At 31.8% G+C, this 20,365-nt stretch overlaps 1 protein-coding gene across 1 annotated transcript in view; it reads right to left on the bottom strand.

Annotated features, from left to right (window-relative positions):
- LOC123665435 (transmembrane protein 68) overlaps positions 1 to 20,061 on the bottom strand; it is a 41,988-nt gene extending 21,927 nt beyond the window's left edge. Inside the window, exon 1 of the mRNA XM_045599743.1 lies at positions 19,920 to 20,061. Within this exon, the coding sequence (XP_045455699.1) occupies positions 19,920 to 20,061 (142 nt within the window). The remainder of the gene's footprint in view (positions 1 to 19,919) is intronic.
- Positions 20,062 to 20,365: the final 304 nt, after the last annotated feature.

The following is a 20,365-nucleotide window of genomic DNA, read 5'->3' as shown; positions in this document are numbered from 1 at the left end:
GGAACTTAAAAAGGCAGCTGGCCAGGCGCCTCTTCGACACCCACGGGAAGAGAGGGGGTGGCTATATTCCTTAATGCCGTAACCACACGGCAACCACATAGCTTCTATAGGCATAGGAGAAATAAAATAATCTTAGGATAATGCTCACTGCGGTTTAGCAAATATTTCCCTTGACATAAAAAAATACGCCTTCTAATCTGAGAAAGAGACTTCTTTTACTATATACCTATATACTACGTCGGCAAACAAGCCTACCACTCACCTTAATGGTAAACGGTTACCGTAGCCTAAAGACGCTCGCAAGAGAGTTGACGACCTACCCAACCTTCCCCAGTAGCTCTGGCCACCTTACCCACCACAGGAACACAACACTGCTTGAAAACATTAGTAAGTATTATTTAGCTATTATCTTCTACAAGGTTAAAGTACTTCCCCAGGCTGGTCCAGATTTTAAGTAGAATATATCCTACTTGAGGTAGGGCTTCAACGAAGAACCATAAAGATAAACATTCTCATAAAAACACGCATATCTGAAGGGTTACTAAACTACGACAGTATTTTACCATCGGCAGTCGGTGTAAATTTAAAACGTGACTGCTATTAATCTTTATATGTCACAGACTTGTACTAATACATATGTTATCACCGAATACATAGGCTATTGCAAAAAGAACTATACACACTTTGTGAAATTTGCATGTCGGAGATTTTTTCAATTGAGTTTGTCAGGGAAGTCTCGGAGACCGTTACTGACATATGTCAAATATATCGTATCTGTTAAATTTACTTCTAAGATAATAAAAAATTAGCTACAAAAGATACACAAAATAATTTTAAAAATAATGCGTTAGCACCGACCCCAACGCTGATAACACCGCCGTGACGAATTCGTGAACAAATTCGTGCCGTGGTGTTTTAGTAACAGTCGAAGATACTAACGCTGCATAATGTATAATTTCAATTAAAAGATTTTTTTTATTAATAAAAACACCGATGTTATCGTCAAACTTTCTTATATAAACATATAGATAAATATGCATATTGTTTTTGCATAAAAATCTATATTAATGAATACATATGATAATAATAAAAATAGCATTATGTTATCAATGTTTAAAAACACTTACATTATTGATTACTGGAAGTTTCTGAAAACCGATTATATGCATTCAGAATGTTCTTATCATATTATCCAATTATTAAAGTCAATATAGAATACTAGCTTTATGCCCGCGGTCTTAGACGCATGGATTAGGTACCCAGACAATGTGATTCTTCGGATTTCTCCTTTTAAAACAAAGCCATTGACTGTCACGTTTATGGTGCTAAAGAAGCCATACAACATTTTTTGGTGCAATATGTTCGAAACAAAGAAAAGAGAAAGAAAGTAATAATTTTTTTTTTTAATGAATTACATATATTGGTGACTCTAGTGTCGTAGACAGACAAGATAATTTATAGTTTTAAATTGAAATAGAAATTAAGAACACAGTTGTTGAATTGTCGATTGTAATTAGGCAATGGCATGGGCGTACCCACAGTAAGGCAAGGTGGGGCGCTTGCCCCACCCTGACTCGAAACTAAATTTTCAGTTTTATAATAAAAGTAATAGTAAAATATTAATTTAGAAAACCAAAAATAAAATAAACCTATATTCAGATACCTTACATAGTTTTCTCGGCCAAAAAATATAGCCTCTGTTACTGATAACGAAATTGAATCGTTCTACTGTTGAATGATTTTTTTTTTTAAATTGATCCAACAGTTTTGGAGTTTTTTCACGGAACTCAAAAAAGGAGTTGGTTTTCAATTCGACTGTTTTTTTTTTTTTTTTTTTTGTTAGGCTCATAATTTTTTAATAGGTGTACCAATTTAGTGATTCTTTATTTATCGAAAGGTGTTAATTTGTGTGAGATCTGATGAGTAAATTTTGAGTTATTCTTAATAATATGCTTCGTACTAAACCTATTTGTCGATGTAAATTGAATTTCTCTTTTTTTTTTTTTGTTTGAGAACAAATAGTTATTATTTATACTGTTATTACCGACAGGATTTTAGATTGAAATGATAACTCAACCCTAAGTCTGCGAAAAACACAGATAATTTTCGAGATGCTTTACAAATCACAATAAATCATGTGATCCTATCTCGAACATAGACACGAGGGACGATAACGTGATATCATCTTATTTTGTCGTAATGGTAATTTCTCAATACATTAACAATAAGTAAATGAAATCTATGACACGGATTTAACGCGACATTTTATGAAATTTTGGATCCTAGACTAGGTATTACTTACGCTAGCCCCTTTACACAGTTGGCCTTCTTTCAGCTCAAAAGTTTGATTATAGTTCGATTACATATGTATTATTTATTACACATTACATATATTATATTTATATACAAAGTGTGTGGTGCAATTCACACACGGCAGAAGTGCAACTTCTGAAAAGTAGCGCACGAAAGATTTTTTTCATCGATATACTGTATAATGATAATAATAATAACCGCTAATGTAGTCTATCTCATTCCCTTCTCGTAATATATTTATTGTGTTAGTTTATTTATCGAGACGCGTGATCGTCTTTCGAGTTTCAAATCACAACAATTCTAAAGATTTCTATAGAAATTTTTCAATAATTACTTTTATTTTTGCAAAAGTGCCAAAACACACGAACATTCATGTCTCATAAATAGAGAATATTAAATTAATTGCATTGAAAAAACAGGGTGGCCCAAAACCTTTGCACGCCACTGTACATTATTTGTTTATCAGACTTTATTTTAACGATTCTTATTCCGTACCTCTTCTTCTATTCTCTAACATATTTTAACACATAAATTACAAATTTGGATATACCCTCAATTGGCATAGAGCTTTTGTAATTCGAAATTTAAAATTGATTCTGTAAATTTGATATTAAGAATTTCAACAGCTGAGATGGTGTCAAAGTTGTTGATTTAAAACCAAAAAAGTTTTGTATACTTTTCTGACTGATCTTGTATACTTTTTTGTATGTCCAAATAATAATATTAATTAATAGTAAATTAATAGAATTACAAACTTGTGTACAAAAATCTCCTTGGTCCTTTTAAAAAATTTACGTATTTTTTAAAAGGACCGAACCAAACCGGCTGATCAGGATGAGATAAGATTTCCTGATCTGGAAATCTCATCTCATCCTGATCAGGTCTAGACCAATCATCTGCGTTACATGCCTTATCCCTAGTCCTGATCAGGCATGCCTGGTCCGGTCCTTCTAAGGAAGACGAAAAAATTTCTACTCGGGATAGTATAACTGTGAACTATTTAAATTATTTCTGATGAAGCTCTGAACTATCCATAAATTAATTAATATCACAGCTGACAAAGCTTCAATTATAGGAGGCATAAGAGAGAGCTTGGTCAATAACTGTGTTTGCTGACAAAAAAAATCGACTTCAATTACAACGACAAGTAATACAATGTAGGTAGACGAAAAAATAGTTAAGTTATCAAAGATTACTCCAAAAGTTGTAAACAGATCTCGATGAAATTTAAATGTGACCACGTGATAAACATCGGCTTTCGATTAAATTAAAAATCATCAAAATCGGTACACCCAGTAAAAATTTTGCGGATTTTGAGGGTTTTCCTCGATTTCTCTGGGATCCCATCATCAGATCCTAGTTTCCTTATCATGGTACCACACTTAGGATATCTCCTTTCCAACAAAAAAAGAATTATCAAAAACGGATATATGATAAACAGATATACATAGATATATCCTCCTCCTTTTTTGAAGTCGTTTAAAAAGAGAGCTTGCTCAAAAGTGGGAGGTGACAATCTGTTATGTATAGTATAGTTACCAAGATAAGATGATAAGCGTTGACATTGAAAGTGACCGCTTTGTTATTTTTTTCTCGAGTTCAAGGAGAGTGTTTGTTTTATTAATGAGATAGTGACACACTTGTAGAGTTAGAATTGTATGTGTGTATTAATATTACTTAAATATACAAAAACAGGAGGTCAACAAGCAAATATGTCACCTTACGATAACTGGATACATATCAACACCGAATCAACAATAAAACTGAAAGTTATATAACGTAACAACTACAAAAACTCTAAAACCAAAACTTCTCAGGAGATTTATTACGCAAACACACTACAAAAAAAATAACTAGTGAATTGACTTTGAAAGTACTTTACTATTTACACTACAGTGTAAAACACACAAAATCTCACCATAAAGGCAGTAAAAAAAGAATGTCCTTTGGACCACACGATTGAAGTAAAACTCCTTTACTTGCCGCTACAGTAATATACAAAACGTAAGTCTCTCTCTCTTTCTATCTTTACTAATATTCTCTCAAACTCAACTTCCGTTCACCTCACCCGATCACACTATTTGTAACGCTCTCATCATTTACCACCTTTACTTTCCAAGTCAAGCGTGAGTAAGAAAGTTTTACTTTAAAAAAAAGCAAAAATGTCAAACTGGTCAATAATCTAAGTAGCTGAAGATTCACAGTTACTATTGCCTACTAAGTAAACATAAATTATCAGTGCTTAGAACTACTATTTTATCAATTCATTTAAATATATTTTTTCTAAACATTTACACTCGTAACCATTGAAATGTATATTATCATCCTGCAGTGCTCTAATATTAGGTACACGTTTTGATCATGTTCACACACGATACTGTATGCTTCACCGCACTGGCGGTTACAAAATTATTAATTGAATAAATGTGTTTGTTGTACTACATATTTATTGTTGTTTCACAAACAAGACCAAATTTGAAATTAGACATCATCATCATCATCATCATCATCATCACATCAGCCTATCGCAGTCCACTGCTGGACATAGGACAAGTTCGCGTCAAGCATGGAGTGACCTCATGTTTGTTGCCCATAGTCACCACGCTGGGCAGGTCTTTTTTGTTTGTGGCTTGAAATTAGACATCCGCATTTTAATTATGATATTAAATTTCATAACATTGCATAATAATTAAACGATTGTGTATTTTTTAAGGTAAGGTACATTTAAAATTCTCAATTATCTATATAAATAAAAATGAATGTTGCTAAGCGCATATCTCGACAATGGCTCGACCAATTTGGCTAATTTACCTTTTTTTATGTTCCTTAAGGCCTACGGAAGGTTTTAATACAAAAAAAAAAATTGAATTTTACTATGAACTTTTGAAAGAACGAAATCTGTCCGGGCTGTTAGTTTTTCTTAAAAATAAATTCATCCCTCAGGCAAATAAATATTATTACGCTAAAAGAAAATTGTTGACAGGCGTAGATAGCCGCGGGCAAAAGACTATAAGTAAATTAAATAAAGCTGTGTGCAAATTGCGCGTTCACATTTATATTTCAATAAACATATTAATAAAATAAATTAATTCTTATGATAAAAAAAAATCAAGTTTTTTTTTAATTCATCGTATCTGATTTCATTAAATATATTTTTTTAATATGTAAAATATATTTGTTTTTAGCCCGGATATTTTTCCTTGAAGTCTATCCATCGTGCAATTTACAAATCAATCTACTTTCACCATCTATACTAATATTATAAAGCTGAAGTGTTTGATTGTTTGTTTGTACGCGTTAATCTCAGGAACTACTGGTCCGGTTTGAAAAATAATTTCAGTGTTAGTTAGCCCATTTATCAAGGAAGGCTATAGGCTATATAATATTCTAGTACCTATTTTTTCTTAAATTAACATGACTGAAACCGCGGGGCACATCTAGTGTTGTTATAAAAAACTAAAAATATTATATAAACAAGTTGTATTTTACTTTCTGTTTCGTTCGAATGAAAGTGATAGGAAAAGTGTTGTATCAACAGGATGCTATTAATTATTACATCCTTATTTGAGTTTTTAGGCTTCAAGAAGAAACACTAAAATGCTGTAATAACGTTAGGCTTAGAATATAATTAGTAAATACAGAATGTATCTCGCTTGCTAGACACCTCATATTATCTACCAAGTACCAAACAAGATTTCGAGTCAGCCGTGTCAGTTTTGTTGATATATTGGCAGTATACCACGGGTGACATGCGTGCGGGTCTCAACGAGCTAGTATACCCACCTCATCGTTACTATGGTAGGAGAATTACTTGTATTCTCCTACCCGCAGTTGAACTAAAAGATTAAGTCCTCACTATCGTCACCGTCAGACCACGTTCTAAATTTCGCAACGAAGTTTCGGACTTGTGATCTCTTAACAAGAACTAATAACATTTTATTTTACGCCAAGAAAAAGTAGGTAACATTAACAATAATCAGTACAAATGTGTACAAAAACAAAACCTTATCGCTACGAAGTAATCTCTTCCAGGCAACCTTAGGGTAAAGGAGATGATATATTGATGGTTCCCTAACTAATAGTATAATCATATGCAAAGCCCACAGATAAGCAGAATACAAATTACTGATGTCAAAAAAAGGCACAAGCGCCTAGAATTCGTGGATATAGGGCTGTCATCACAAAGAATCTGATTATTTGCGGTTTCACCCGCGTTGATTTGAGGAAAAAAACAGCCTTCCTTCTTCTTAACGTATACCTAACCTTCCTGTTTATACAGTTTAAATTCTTTAGAAGTGAATGCCGGTAGAGCAAGCATTTATCTATAAAATGGTATGTAATTTATGTGGAGTAAATATGAGGTTTTTTTCTAAAAAGGGTGGCAAACATCTTAACCTTAGCGTATTAATATATATGATGTTGATAAAACCTATGAAACAGATTGACCCATTGGCACAGTTGATAGGGAAGTTGCTTTTCGCTCTGGAATCGTGGACTCGATTCACGCCTCGAATCTACCCCTTAGGAACCAACGACCGTGTGCTACACATTCATATTCGTAGTAAAACCAGTATTTTCGAATTATACTTTAATGTTACAATGTGATACGACAGACTAACGATAAATAGATAATAGAAACATTCATAAATCCACATACACATACACAGAACAAAATTCATTTATTAATATTTGAGTTTTTTTTTCAATCAAAATATCACTATTCGTTTTCCCCTTAAAACACCGCACCGCGTCAGCAGAATGAAAATAATTGCATAATTAATAAACATTAAAACGATTGTACGATTGTTTCCACGTACGCGACGACGTGATTTCGCTGACTTTAGCGATCTACTGACACAATTAAATGTAAAAAGACTTAAAAACCATAATATATATATATATATTTTTTTTTTTTTTCAGTTTAGCGCCAAGAATGAGACTGGATGAGAATACCACTAGAAGAGACGATTTTTCGTTGTAATTGTTTTTTTTTTTTTGCAAAAGACAGGTTTGAAACAAAACTAAAACTACCGATATAATTATGGCTTATAAATTATATGAGTCCGAGAGCTGGCACCAACTTTTGTTCAGGAGTTGATTAGTAGCCCCGCTACTCACCGGCAAGGTCTGCAGTTTCATGTTGGGGTATACTAGGAGAGGTATGTGATAACTTCTCAGCTTGCCTCAAATACCTACCCAAAAATTGATACCAGCTCTCCTACTATATATAGTGTTTAATTTGACTACACCTATTGGTGCAGTTTGCATTGACCTTGATTACGCCTCGAGTCTGAAAGTGATATACGTATTTATTTATATACAAGTATTATTTCTATGTATTTATAGAAAAAAAAATATATAGATATATCAGTCGGCTGTTACCTGTAACACAAGCATTAACTTGTTTACCGTAGAAACTGACCACCGTGTGTGTATGTCATAGATATTAATTTATTTATAATTTAATATAATTAATATTATCATTTTATTACTTGTCGAATTAATTTGAAATCGATTTATTTCTTGTTTGAGAACAAACAATAATTATCAGATAGACATCAAAATGAGGAAATTATTGACAGATAAAACAATATTCAGTGTTGTTGAAATATTATGTAGAACGATTTCGAACTCGGTTACGGAAAGACAATACCCTCCTTTTGATCGCGTAAGTCGGTTAAATCAATCATTATGAAATTAGTTTGCGGTATTGTCTAGAAATAATAGGATATACTTGTAATGACTGAAATCTAGGAATCTGTGGTTGGTTACGACAAGCAGATCAAATGAAAACATTGTTATGGTGTTTGTTAATACAATATTTTTATAATAAACAAGGCTTACTACGTCTTATTTATGTCGTTAACCTACTAACAAATAATATTAAAAAAAAAACTAAAGTCAATAAAACTAAGGTCAACTTGTTCCATTTAAAACAATAATTAATCATAAAAAAAGAACAAACCGCAAGTCAAAAAATGTATTAAATAAAATTTTATTTTAATAACGACTTTTTGACCCGACAGACGTTTTTAATGTATAAATTTTCTTTACTTAGTAGGGATCTTTTTAATTCCTTAAATGTTTATTCCATAAGAACCTCCTACAAAGTAGTAGTAGTACACTACTAACTAAAGAAAACGGCTAAATTTGGTTCACTCGATCAACCGTTTAGCGCTTAGCTACACATTATAGCTATTCATTTTTATTTGCATTGTAATTCAGGGCGATATGGCCATATTTTTTGTATGTTTTTAATAGTTTAATTGTTTTATATAATTTAATAATAATAATGTATAATTAATAATTAATAACGTATTATAGTTTTTTACAAAAATTAATGACAACATACATTTCGTAATTAAAGTTTTATTAATTCACTTTCGTTGCATGCAAACCATGTCTATGCTTTGGTAACGCAATCGTTGCCTGCTTTAATTTAATAGAATAATAATATTATAACAATAGCAATAAAAATAGATAGAAGATTTAAATTTTGACGTAGACACATTAGACACTGTATAGCCATCATACATAGACTATACATAAAAATCTTACGCTTTTTTTAACTTTAGGGACATTTTTTGCCGGCTAGGGTACCCCTCCGCAACGCCCCATAAGGAACTTCGTTCCAAAATTAAAACCTTTATTTCGTCATAAGGGGCATTTTCAAAGAACTAACAATAAGTTATAATAACAAAATTATCCAGTGTTATCTAACAACCTTAAGTTAATAACAATATTTAAAAGACAGTAAGTCAGCGTTGTGGTACTGTGTAGCTACGGTACTAAAGAATATAGCCACCCCTCTCTTCCCGTGGGTGTCGTAAGAGGCGACTAAGGGATAACATAGTTCCGCTACCACCTCGGAACTTAAAAAGGCAGCTGGCCAGGCGCCTCTTCGACACCCACGGGAAGAGAGGGGGTGGCTATATTCCTTAATGCCGTAACCACACGGCAACCACATAGCTTCTATAGGCATAGGAGAAATAAAATAATCTTAGGATAATGCTCACTGCGGTTTAGCAAATATTTCCCTTGACATAAAAAAATACGCCTTCTAATCTGAGAAAGAGACTTCTTTTACTATATACCTATATACTACGTCGGCAAACAAGCCTACCACTCACCTTAATGGTAAACGGTTACCGTAGCCTAAAGACGCTCGCAAGAGAGTTGACGACCTACCCAACCTTCCCCAGTAGCTCTGGCCACCTTACCCACCACAGGAACACAACACTGCTTGAAAACATTAGTAAGTATTATTTAGCTATTATCTTCTACAAGGTTAAAGTACTTCCCCAGGCTGGTCCAGATTTTAAGTAGAATATATCCTACTTGAGGTAGGGCTTCAACGAAGAACCATAAAGATAAACATTCTCATAAAAACACGCATATCTGAAGGGTTACTAAACTACGACAGTATTTTACCATCGGCAGTCGGTGTAAATTTAAAACGTGACTGCTATTAATCTTTATATGTCACAGACTTGTACTAATACATATGTTATCACCGAATACATAGGCTATTGCAAAAAGAACTATACACACTTTGTGAAATTTGCATGTCGGAGATTTTTTCAATTGAGTTTGTCAGGGAAGTCTCGGAGACCGTTACTGACATATGTCAAATATATCGTATCTGTTAAATTTACTTCTAAGATAATAAAAAATTAGCTACAAAAGATACACAAAATAATTTTAAAAATAATGCGTTAGCACCGACCCCAACGCTGATAACACCGCCGTGACGAATTCGTGAACAAATTCGTGCCGTGGTGTTTTAGTAACAGTCGAAGATACTAACGCTGCATAATGTATAATTTCAATTAAAAGATTTTTTTTATTAATAAAAACACCGATGTTATCGTCAAACTTTCTTATATAAACATATAGATAAATATGCATATTGTTTTTGCATAAAAATCTATATTAATGAATACATATGATAATAATAAAAATAGCATTATGTTATCAATGTTTAAAAACACTTACATTATTGATTACTGGAAGTTTCTGAAAACCGATTATATGCATTCAGAATGTTCTTATCATATTATCCAATTATTAAAGTCAATATAGAATACTAGCTTTATGCCCGCGGTCTTAGACGCATGGATTAGGTACCCAGACAATGTGATTCTTCGGATTTCTCCTTTTAAAACAAAGCCATTGACTGTCACGTTTATGGTGCTAAAGAAGCCATACAACATTTTTTGGTGCAATATGTTCGAAACAAAGAAAAGAGAAAGAAAGTAATAATTTTTTTTTTTAATGAATTACATATATTGGTGACTCTAGTGTCGTAGACAGACAAGATAATTTATAGTTTTAAATTGAAATAGAAATTAAGAACACAGTTGTTGAATTGTCGATTGTAATTAGGCAATGGCATGGGCGTACCCACAGTAAGGCAAGGTGGGGCGCTTGCCCCACCCTGACTCGAAACTAAATTTTCAGTTTTATAATAAAAGTAATAGTAAAATATTAATTTAGAAAACCAAAAATAAAATAAACCTATATTCAGATACCTTACATAGTTTTCTCGGCCAAAAAATATAGCCTCTGTTACTGATAACGAAATTGAATCGTTCTACTGTTGAATGATTTTTTTTTTTAAATTGATCCAACAGTTTTGGAGTTTTTTCACGGAACTCAAAAAAGGAGTTGGTTTTCAATTCGACTGTATTTTTTTTTTTTTTTTTTGTTAGGCTCATAATTTTTTAATAGGTGTACCAATTTAGTGATTCTTTATTTATCGAAAGGTGTTAATTTGTGTGAGATCTGATGAGTAAATTTTGAGTTATTCTTAATAATATGCTTCGTACTAAACCTATTTGTCGATGTAAATTGAATTTCTCTTTTTTTTTTTTTGTTTGAGAACAAATAGTTATTATTTATACTGTTATTACCGACAGGATTTTAGATTGAAATGATAACTCAACCCTAAGTCTGCGAAAAACACAGATAATTTTCGAGATGCTTTACAAATCACAATAAATCATGTGATCCTATCTCGAACATAGACACGAGGGACGATAACGTGATATCATCTTATTTTGTCGTAATGGTAATTTCTCAATACATTAACAATAAGTAAATGAAATCTATGACACGGATTTAACGCGACATTTTATGAAATTTTGGATCCTAGACTAGGTATTACTTACGCTAGCCCCTTTACACAGTTGGCCTTCTTTCAGCTCAAAAGTTTGATTATAGTTCGATTACATATGTATTATTTATTACACATTACATATATTATATTTATATACAAAGTGTGTGGTGCAATTCACACACGGCAGAAGTGCAACTTCTGAAAAGTAGCGCACGAAAGATTTTTTTCATCGATATACTGTATAATGATAATAATAATAACCGCTAATGTAGTCTATCTCATTCCCTTCTCGTAATATATTTATTGTGTTAGTTTATTTATCGAGACGCGTGATCGTCTTTCGAGTTTCAAATCACAACAATTCTAAAGATTTCTATAGAAATTTTTCAATAATTACTTTTATTTTTGCAAAAGTGCCAAAACACACGAACATTCATGTCTCATAAATAGAGAATATTAAATTAATTGCATTGAAAAAACAGGGTGGCCCAAAACCTTTGCACGCCACTGTACATTATTTGTTTATCAGACTTTATTTTAACGATTCTTATTCCGTACCTCTTCTTCTATTCTCTAACATATTTTAACACATAAATTACAAATTTGGATATACCCTCAATTGGCATAGAGCTTTTGTAATTCGAAATTTAAAATTGATTCTGTAAATTTGATATTAAGAATTTCAACAGCTGAGATGGTGTCAAAGTTGTTGATTTAAAACCAAAAAAGTTTTGTATACTTTTCTGACTGATCTTGTATACTTTTTTGTATGTCCAAATAATAATATTAATTAATAGTAAATTAATAGAATTACAAACTTGTGTACAAAAATCTCCTTGGTCCTTTTAAAAAATTTACGTATTTTTTAAAAGGACCGAACCAAACCGGCTGATCAGGATGAGATAAGATTTCCTGATCTGGAAATCTCATCTCATCCTGATCAGGTCTAGACCAATCATCTGCGTTACATGCCTTATCCCTAGTCCTGATCAGGCATGCCTGGTCCGGTCCTTCTAAGGAAGACGAAAAAATTTCTACTCGGGATAGTATAACTGTGAACTATTTAAATTATTTCTGATGAAGCTCTGAACTATCCATAAATTAATTAATATCACAGCTGACAAAGCTTCAATTATAGGAGGCATAAGAGAGAGCTTGGTCAATAACTGTGTTTGCTGACAAAAAAAATCGACTTCAATTACAACGACAAGTAATACAATGTAGGTAGACGAAAAAATAGTTAAGTTATCAAAGATTACTCCAAAAGTTGTAAACAGATCTCGATGAAATTTAAATGTGACCACGTGATAAACATCGGCTTTCGATTAAATTAAAAATCATCAAAATCGGTACACCCAGTAAAAATTTTGCGGATTTTGAGGGTTTTCCTCGATTTCTCTGGGATCCCATCATCAGATCCTAGTTTCCTTATCATGGTACCACACTTAGGATATCTCCTTTCCAACAAAAAAAGAATTATCAAAAACGGATATATGATAAACAGATATACATAGATATATCCTCCTCCTTTTTTGAAGTCGTTTAAAAAGAGAGCTTGCTCAAAAGTGGGAGGTGACAATCTGTTATGTATAGTATAGTTACCAAGATAAGATGATAAGCGTTGACATTGAAAGTGACCGCTTTGTTATTTTTTTCTCGAGTTCAAGGAGAGTGTTTGTTTTATTAATGAGATAGTGACACACTTGTAGAGTTAGAATTGTATGTGTGTATTAATATTACTTAAATATACAAAAACAGGAGGTCAACAAGCAAATATGTCACCTTACGATAACTGGATACATATCAACACCGAATCAACAATAAAACTGAAAGTTATATAACGTAACAACTACAAAAACTCTAAAACCAAAACTTCTCAGGAGATTTATTACGCAAACACACTACAAAAAAAATAACTAGTGAATTGACTTTGAAAGTACTTTACTATTTACACTACAGTGTAAAACACACAAAATCTCACCATAAAGGCAGTAAAAAAAGAATGTCCTTTGGACCACACGATTGAAGTAAAACTCCTTTACTTGCCGCTACAGTAATATACAAAACGTAAGTCTCTCTCTCTTTCTATCTTTACTAATATTCTCTCAAACTCAACTTCCGTTCACCTCACCCGATCACACTATTTGTAACGCTCTCATCATTTACCACCTTTACTTTCCAAGTCAAGCGTGAGTAAGAAAGTTTTACTTTAAAAAAAAGCAAAAATGTCAAACTGGTCAATAATCTAAGTAGCTGAAGATTCACAGTTACTATTGCCTACTAAGTAAACATAAATTATCAGTGCTTAGAACTACTATTTTATCAATTCATTTAAATATATTTTTTCTAAACATTTACACTCGTAACCATTGAAATGTATATTATCATCCTGCAGTGCTCTAATATTAGGTACACGTTTTGATCATGTTCACACACGATACTGTATGCTTCACCGCACTGGCGGTTACAAAATTATTAATTGAATAAATGTGTTTGTTGTACTACATATTTATTGTTGTTTCACAAACAAGACCAAATTTGAAATTAGACATCATCATCATCATCATCATCATCATCACATCAGCCTATCGCAGTCCACTGCTGGACATAGGACAAGTTCGCGTCAAGCATGGAGTGACCTCATGTTTGTTGCCCATAGTCACCACGCTGGGCAGGTCTTTTTTGTTTGTGGCTTGAAATTAGACATCCGCATTTTAATTATGATATTAAATTTCATAACATTGCATAATAATTAAACGATTGTGTATTTTTTAAGGTAAGGTACATTTAAAATTCTCAATTATCTATATAAATAAAAATGAATGTTGCTAAGCGCATATCTCGACAATGGCTCGACCAATTTGGCTAATTTACCTTTTTTTATGTTCCTTAAGGCCTACGGAAGGTTTTAATACAAAAAAAAAAATTGAATTTTACTATGAACTTTTGAAAGAACGAAATCTGTCCGGGCTGTTAGTTTTTCTTAAAAATAAATTCATCCCTCAGGCAAATAAATATTATTACGCTAAAAGAAAATTGTTGACAGGCGTAGATAGCCGCGGGCAAAAGACTATAAGTAAATTAAATAAAGCTGTGTGCAAATTGCGCGTTCACATTTATATTTCAATAAACATATTAATAAAATAAATTAATTCTTATGATAAAAAAAAATCAAGTTTTTTTTTAATTCATCGTATCTGATTTCATTAAATATATTTTTTTAATATGTAAAATATATTTGTTTTTAGCCCGGATATTTTTCCTTGAAGTCTATCCATCGTGCAATTTACAAATCAATCTACTTTCACCATCTATACTAATATTATAAAGCTGAAGTGTTTGATTGTTTGTTTGTACGCGTTAATCTCAGGAACTACTGGTCCGGTTTGAAAAATAATTTCAGTGTTAGTTAGCCCATTTATCAAGGAAGGCTATAGGCTATATAATATTCTAGTACCTATTTTTTCTTAAATTAACATGACTGAAACCGCGGGGCACATCTAGTGTTGTTATAAAAAACTAAAAATATTATATAAACAAGTTGTATTTTACTTTCTGTTTCGTTCGAATGAAAGTGATAGGAAAAGTGTTGTATCAACAGGATGCTATTAATTATTACATCCTTATTTGAGTTTTTAGGCTTCAAGAAGAAACACTAAAATGCTGTAATAACGTTAGGCTTAGAATATAATTAGTAAATACAGAATGTATCTCGCTTGCTAGACACCTCATATTATCTACCAAGTACCAAACAAGATTTCGAGTCAGCCGTGTCAGTTTTGTTGATATATTGGCAGTATACCACGGGTGACATGCGTGCGGGTCTCAACGAGCTAGTATACCCACCTCATCGTTACTATGGTAGGAGAATTACTTGTATTCTCCTACCCGCAGTTGAACTAAAAGATTAAGTCCTCACTATCGTCACCGTCAGACCACGTTCTAAATTTCGCAACGAAGTTTCGGACTTGTGATCTCTTAACAAGAACTAATAACATTTTATTTTACGCCAAGAAAAAGTAGGTAACATTAACAATAATCAGTACAAATGTGTACAAAAACAAAACCTTATCGCTACGAAGTAATCTCTTCCAGGCAACCTTAGGGTAAAGGAGATGATATATTGATGGTTCCCTAACTAATAGTATAATCATATGCAAAGCCCACAGATAAGCAGAATACAAATTACTGATGTCAAAAAAAGGCACAAGCGCCTAGAATTCGTGGATATAGGGCTGTCATCACAAAGAATCTGATTATTTGCGGTTTCACCCGCGTTGATTTGAGGAAAAAAACAGCCTTCCTTCTTCTTAACGTATACCTAACCTTCCTGTTTATACAGTTTAAATTCTTTAGAAGTGAATGCCGGTAGAGCAAGCATTTATCTATAAAATGGTATGTAATTTATGTGGAGTAAATATGAGGTTTTTTTCTAAAAAGGGTGGCAAACATCTTAACCTTAGCGTATTAATATATATGATGTTGATAAAACCTATGAAACAGATTGACCCATTGGCACAGTTGATAGGGAAGTTGCTTTTCGCTCTGGAATCGTGGACTCGATTCACGCCTCGAATCTACCCCTTAGGAACCAACGACCGTGTGCTACACATTCATATTCGTAGTAAAACCAGTATTTTCGAATTATACTTTAATGTTACAATGTGATACGACAGACTAACGATAAATAGATAATAGAAACATTCATAAATCCACATACACATACACAGAACAAAATTCATTTATTAATATTTGAGTTTTTTTTTCAATCAAAATATCACTATTCGTTTTCCCCTTAAAACACCGCACCGCGTCAGCAGAATGAAAATAATTGCATAATTAATAAACATTAAAACGATTGTACGATTGTTTCCACGTACGCGACGACGTGATTTCGCTGACTTTAGCGATCTACTGACACAATTAAATGTAAAAAGACTTAAAAACCATAATATATATATATATATTTTTTTTTTTTTTCAGTTTAGCGCCAAGAATGAGACTGGATGAGAATACCACTAGAAGAGACGATTTTTCGTTGTAATTGTTTTTTTTTTTTTGCAAAAGACAGGTTTGAAACAAAACTAAAACTACCGATATAATTATGGCTTATAAATTATATGAGTCCGAGAGCTGGCACCAACTTTTGTTCAGGAGTTGATTAGTAGCCCCGCTACTCACCGGCAAGGTCTGCAGTTTCATGTTGGGGTATACTAGGAGAGGTATGTGATAACTTCTCAGCTTGCCTCAAATACCTACCCAAAAATTGATACCAGCTCTCCTACTATATATAGTGTTTAATTTGACTACACCTATTGGTGCAGTTTGCATTGACCTTGATTACGCCTCGAGTCTGAAAGTGATATACGTATTTATTTATATACAAGTATTATTTCTATGTATTTATAGAAAAAAAAATATATAGATATATCAGTCGGCTGTTACCTGTAACACAAGCATTAACTTGTTTACCGTAGAAACTGACCACCGTGTGTGTATGTCATAGATATTAATTTATTTATAATTTAATATAATTAATATTATCATTTTATTACTTGTCGAATTAATTTGAAATCGATTTATTTCTTGTTTGAGAACAAACAATAATTATCAGATAGACATCAAAATGAGGAAATTATTGACAGATAAAACAATATTCAGTGTTGTTGAAATATTATGTAGAACGATTTCGAACTCGGTTACGGAAAGACAATACCCTCCTTTTGATCGCGTAAGTCGGTTAAATCAATCATTATGAAATTAGTTTGCGGTATTGTCTAGAAATAATAGGATATACTTGTAATGACTGAAATCTAGGAATCTGTGGTTGGTTACGACAAGCAGATCAAATGAAAACATTGTTATGGTGTTTGTTAATACAATATTTTTATAATAAACAAGGCTTACTACGTCTTATTTATGTCGTTAACCTACTAACAAATAATATTAAAAAAAAAACTAAAGTCAATAAAACTAAGGTCAACTTGTTCCATTTAAAACAATAATTAATCATAAAAAAAGAACAAACCGCAAGTCAAAAAATGTATTAAATAAAATTTTATTTTAATAACGACTTTTTGACCCGACAGACGTTTTTAATGTATAAATTTTCTTTACTTAGTAGGGATCTTTTTAATTCCTTAAATGTTTATTCCATAAGAACCTCCTACAAAGTAGTAGTAGTACACTACTAACTAAAGAAAACGGCTAAATTTGGTTCACTCGATCAACCGTTTAGCGCTTAGCTACACATTATAGCTATTCATTTTTATTTGCATTGTAATTCAGGGCGATATGGCCATATTTTTTGTATGTTTTTAATAGTTTAATTGTTTTATATAATTTAATAATAATAATGTATAATTAATAATTAATAACGTATTATAGTTTTTTACAAAAATTAATGACAACATACATTTCGTAATTAAAGTTTTATTAATTCACTTTCGTTGCATGCAAACCATGTCTATGCTTTGGTAACGCAATCGTTGCCTGCTTTAATTTAATAGAATAATAATATTATAACAATAGCAATAAAAATAGATAGAAGATTTAAATTTTGAACAAGATATGTATGATATATTTCTGTAAGAAGAATGTGAACTAATAGTAGGAATAAAATAAAGCAGATGAAGATAACTTCAAGATATTCGAGCCAATTTACTGATACAAAGAAAAACGAACAAAACATAACTACACAAGTCATTTGTTTTAATTTTTGTGTGGATAATACATCAAAAAGGCAACGGTGCCTTTTTGTTGTTATTATTGTGAGGATATTTCTCATAACTTTCGAAAATAATGAGGACAATTAACGCGTGAGATGAATCTCAAGGATGAGTCAAATTTTTAACAAAAACATTTCACAATATTATATTATTGTTATGTTTTAATATTTTATAATCTTTTTTTTTTAACTGATTGGCCAGGCGAACAACATACCGCTATATTTTTTAAAAATGACTATATCGATTTTTTCTTCAACTTTTCAACTTGCCCTCAATCCTGACAATAATGAACAAAAAAGAATTACCTTATTCGATGCGATTGTTCGGAAGTTACGCACGTACATACAATTCAACGATATAGAAGATTTAATTAACAAAGTAATATTTGAAAAAGACTATATTAAGACAGCAGGAAATGCAGGGTAAAGTAGGAAACATCACTCATCACTTCAGCCCACTGCTAGACATAGGCCTCCACAAGTTCGCGCCAAAAATGACGTGAACTCATATGACTGTGGTGTCCATAGTCACCACGTTGGGCAGGCAGGCAGGAAACATTTTGCCCAAAATCTGAATAACTAATATATTAACATAAAAACTAATATTTGTACTAAATATAGTACTTTAAATTTACTATGACGTCTGAACTTAGATACACGAAAAAAAAAACAACTTAAATAGCCCTTAAAATTAGATGAATATCACAAAAAAAATTAATGTAACTAAAATATAAATAATGACAAAGGCCCAAAATCTAAACCCAACTGAGTGAGTAACCCATCTCTACAGAAGAACACAGCTAAATAGCACCGTTCCCATATAGTGATATGTTCCTATAATAAGTTAGTCTTGTAGATAGAAAGACAATGTTTTTTTCTTCATTAACACTGTCGATTTTATTTACAGTACAATAGCGGATCGAGATCCGATTCTTCTTGTCAATGGGACAAAAGGTCCATTCCAGACAGTGGGAAAATCACAGGTTCTTACAGTGCAGTTATACACTGTACCTACGAGCGGGGACCCAGATACACATAACATGCTACTTAATACGCTTCCACATATCTTCAACACGTCATGTTTTTTGCGGTTATGTTAAAAAAGAATAATTGATGAAATATTTCGATAAGTTAGTAGATATAAAAAATTATAAAAAAAGTTTATAGATACTAAAGAAAAAACAATTATTCCGAATCGAATACCGAAAACTTAAGAAGAATAAGTACCTAAGCATGATTAACAATTAACAGTAGCGTTAGTCGCCATTTTTAATTTATTTTTATTTAATACAAAGACAATAATGTATTAAAAATTAAGCAAATAAGAGCCCTGTACAATAATCTCGAATGAAGAATTATTGGTATAGAAATATAGAAAGTGAACAAAAATATTACTTATTATAAATTTTATTAGAAAATATGATAAAAAAAGTTACAAAATCCATAATTAAATTAACATAAAAATAGTATACTTCCATCTCGAAACAAAATATTATATTAAAATATTTGTACAAATTGTAATTGAATCATGGACTGCAGTGAAAAGTAAACTAATAACCCGTCTATATAAGTATTTATCTGTTTATTACCATATTTCTGGTCTAATAATAATAATAATAATAAAAATAATCCAGATAATACGAATCACAACATTAATTTACAAAATCGTTACAACACGTCTTTTCCATAAAAATTTTTTTATAAAAAAAAATCCTAGATTCAATATTATGTACATAAAAAATATATTTAAAATATACTTACAATAAAACAGGCCAACATAAAAACCGACGACTGCAATCGCTAATTTAACTACATCACTAGTCGCCTGCGAATCGAACTTTTTCAATAAATCACTCATTATGTAAGCTTTCACTGGCCTAGCCTTACACTGATTCTCCACCATTATTAAAAAACTATATATTGTTTTATGTCACAGATAACCCGATGACCGGCACGGATAAAAATCGTAAATAATAATGAAATTATGTGAACGTATGAATCACACAGAGCTTCGTTAAAGAATGATGGTAATGTCGATGAAAGTGCTGAGGCTCGCTTGCTGACCCTAGCACTATTTGTTTATGTTTATGTATAATCATATGTATATATAGAAATATATAATATAGAACAAAAACTTGAAAAGGTACCTTTTCAAGTTCTTGTTTTGTAACTAATATATTAACGTTTGGTACTAAATATAGTACTTA

The sequence above is a fragment of the Melitaea cinxia genome, chromosome 24 (assembly GCF_905220565.1).
Source record: "Melitaea cinxia chromosome 24, ilMelCinx1.1, whole genome shotgun sequence".
In the NCBI taxonomy this organism is placed as follows: domain Eukaryota; kingdom Metazoa; phylum Arthropoda; class Insecta; order Lepidoptera; family Nymphalidae; genus Melitaea; species Melitaea cinxia.
The sequence above is the reverse complement of the archived record's forward strand: the minus strand, read 5'-3'. Positions and strand labels throughout refer to the sequence as shown.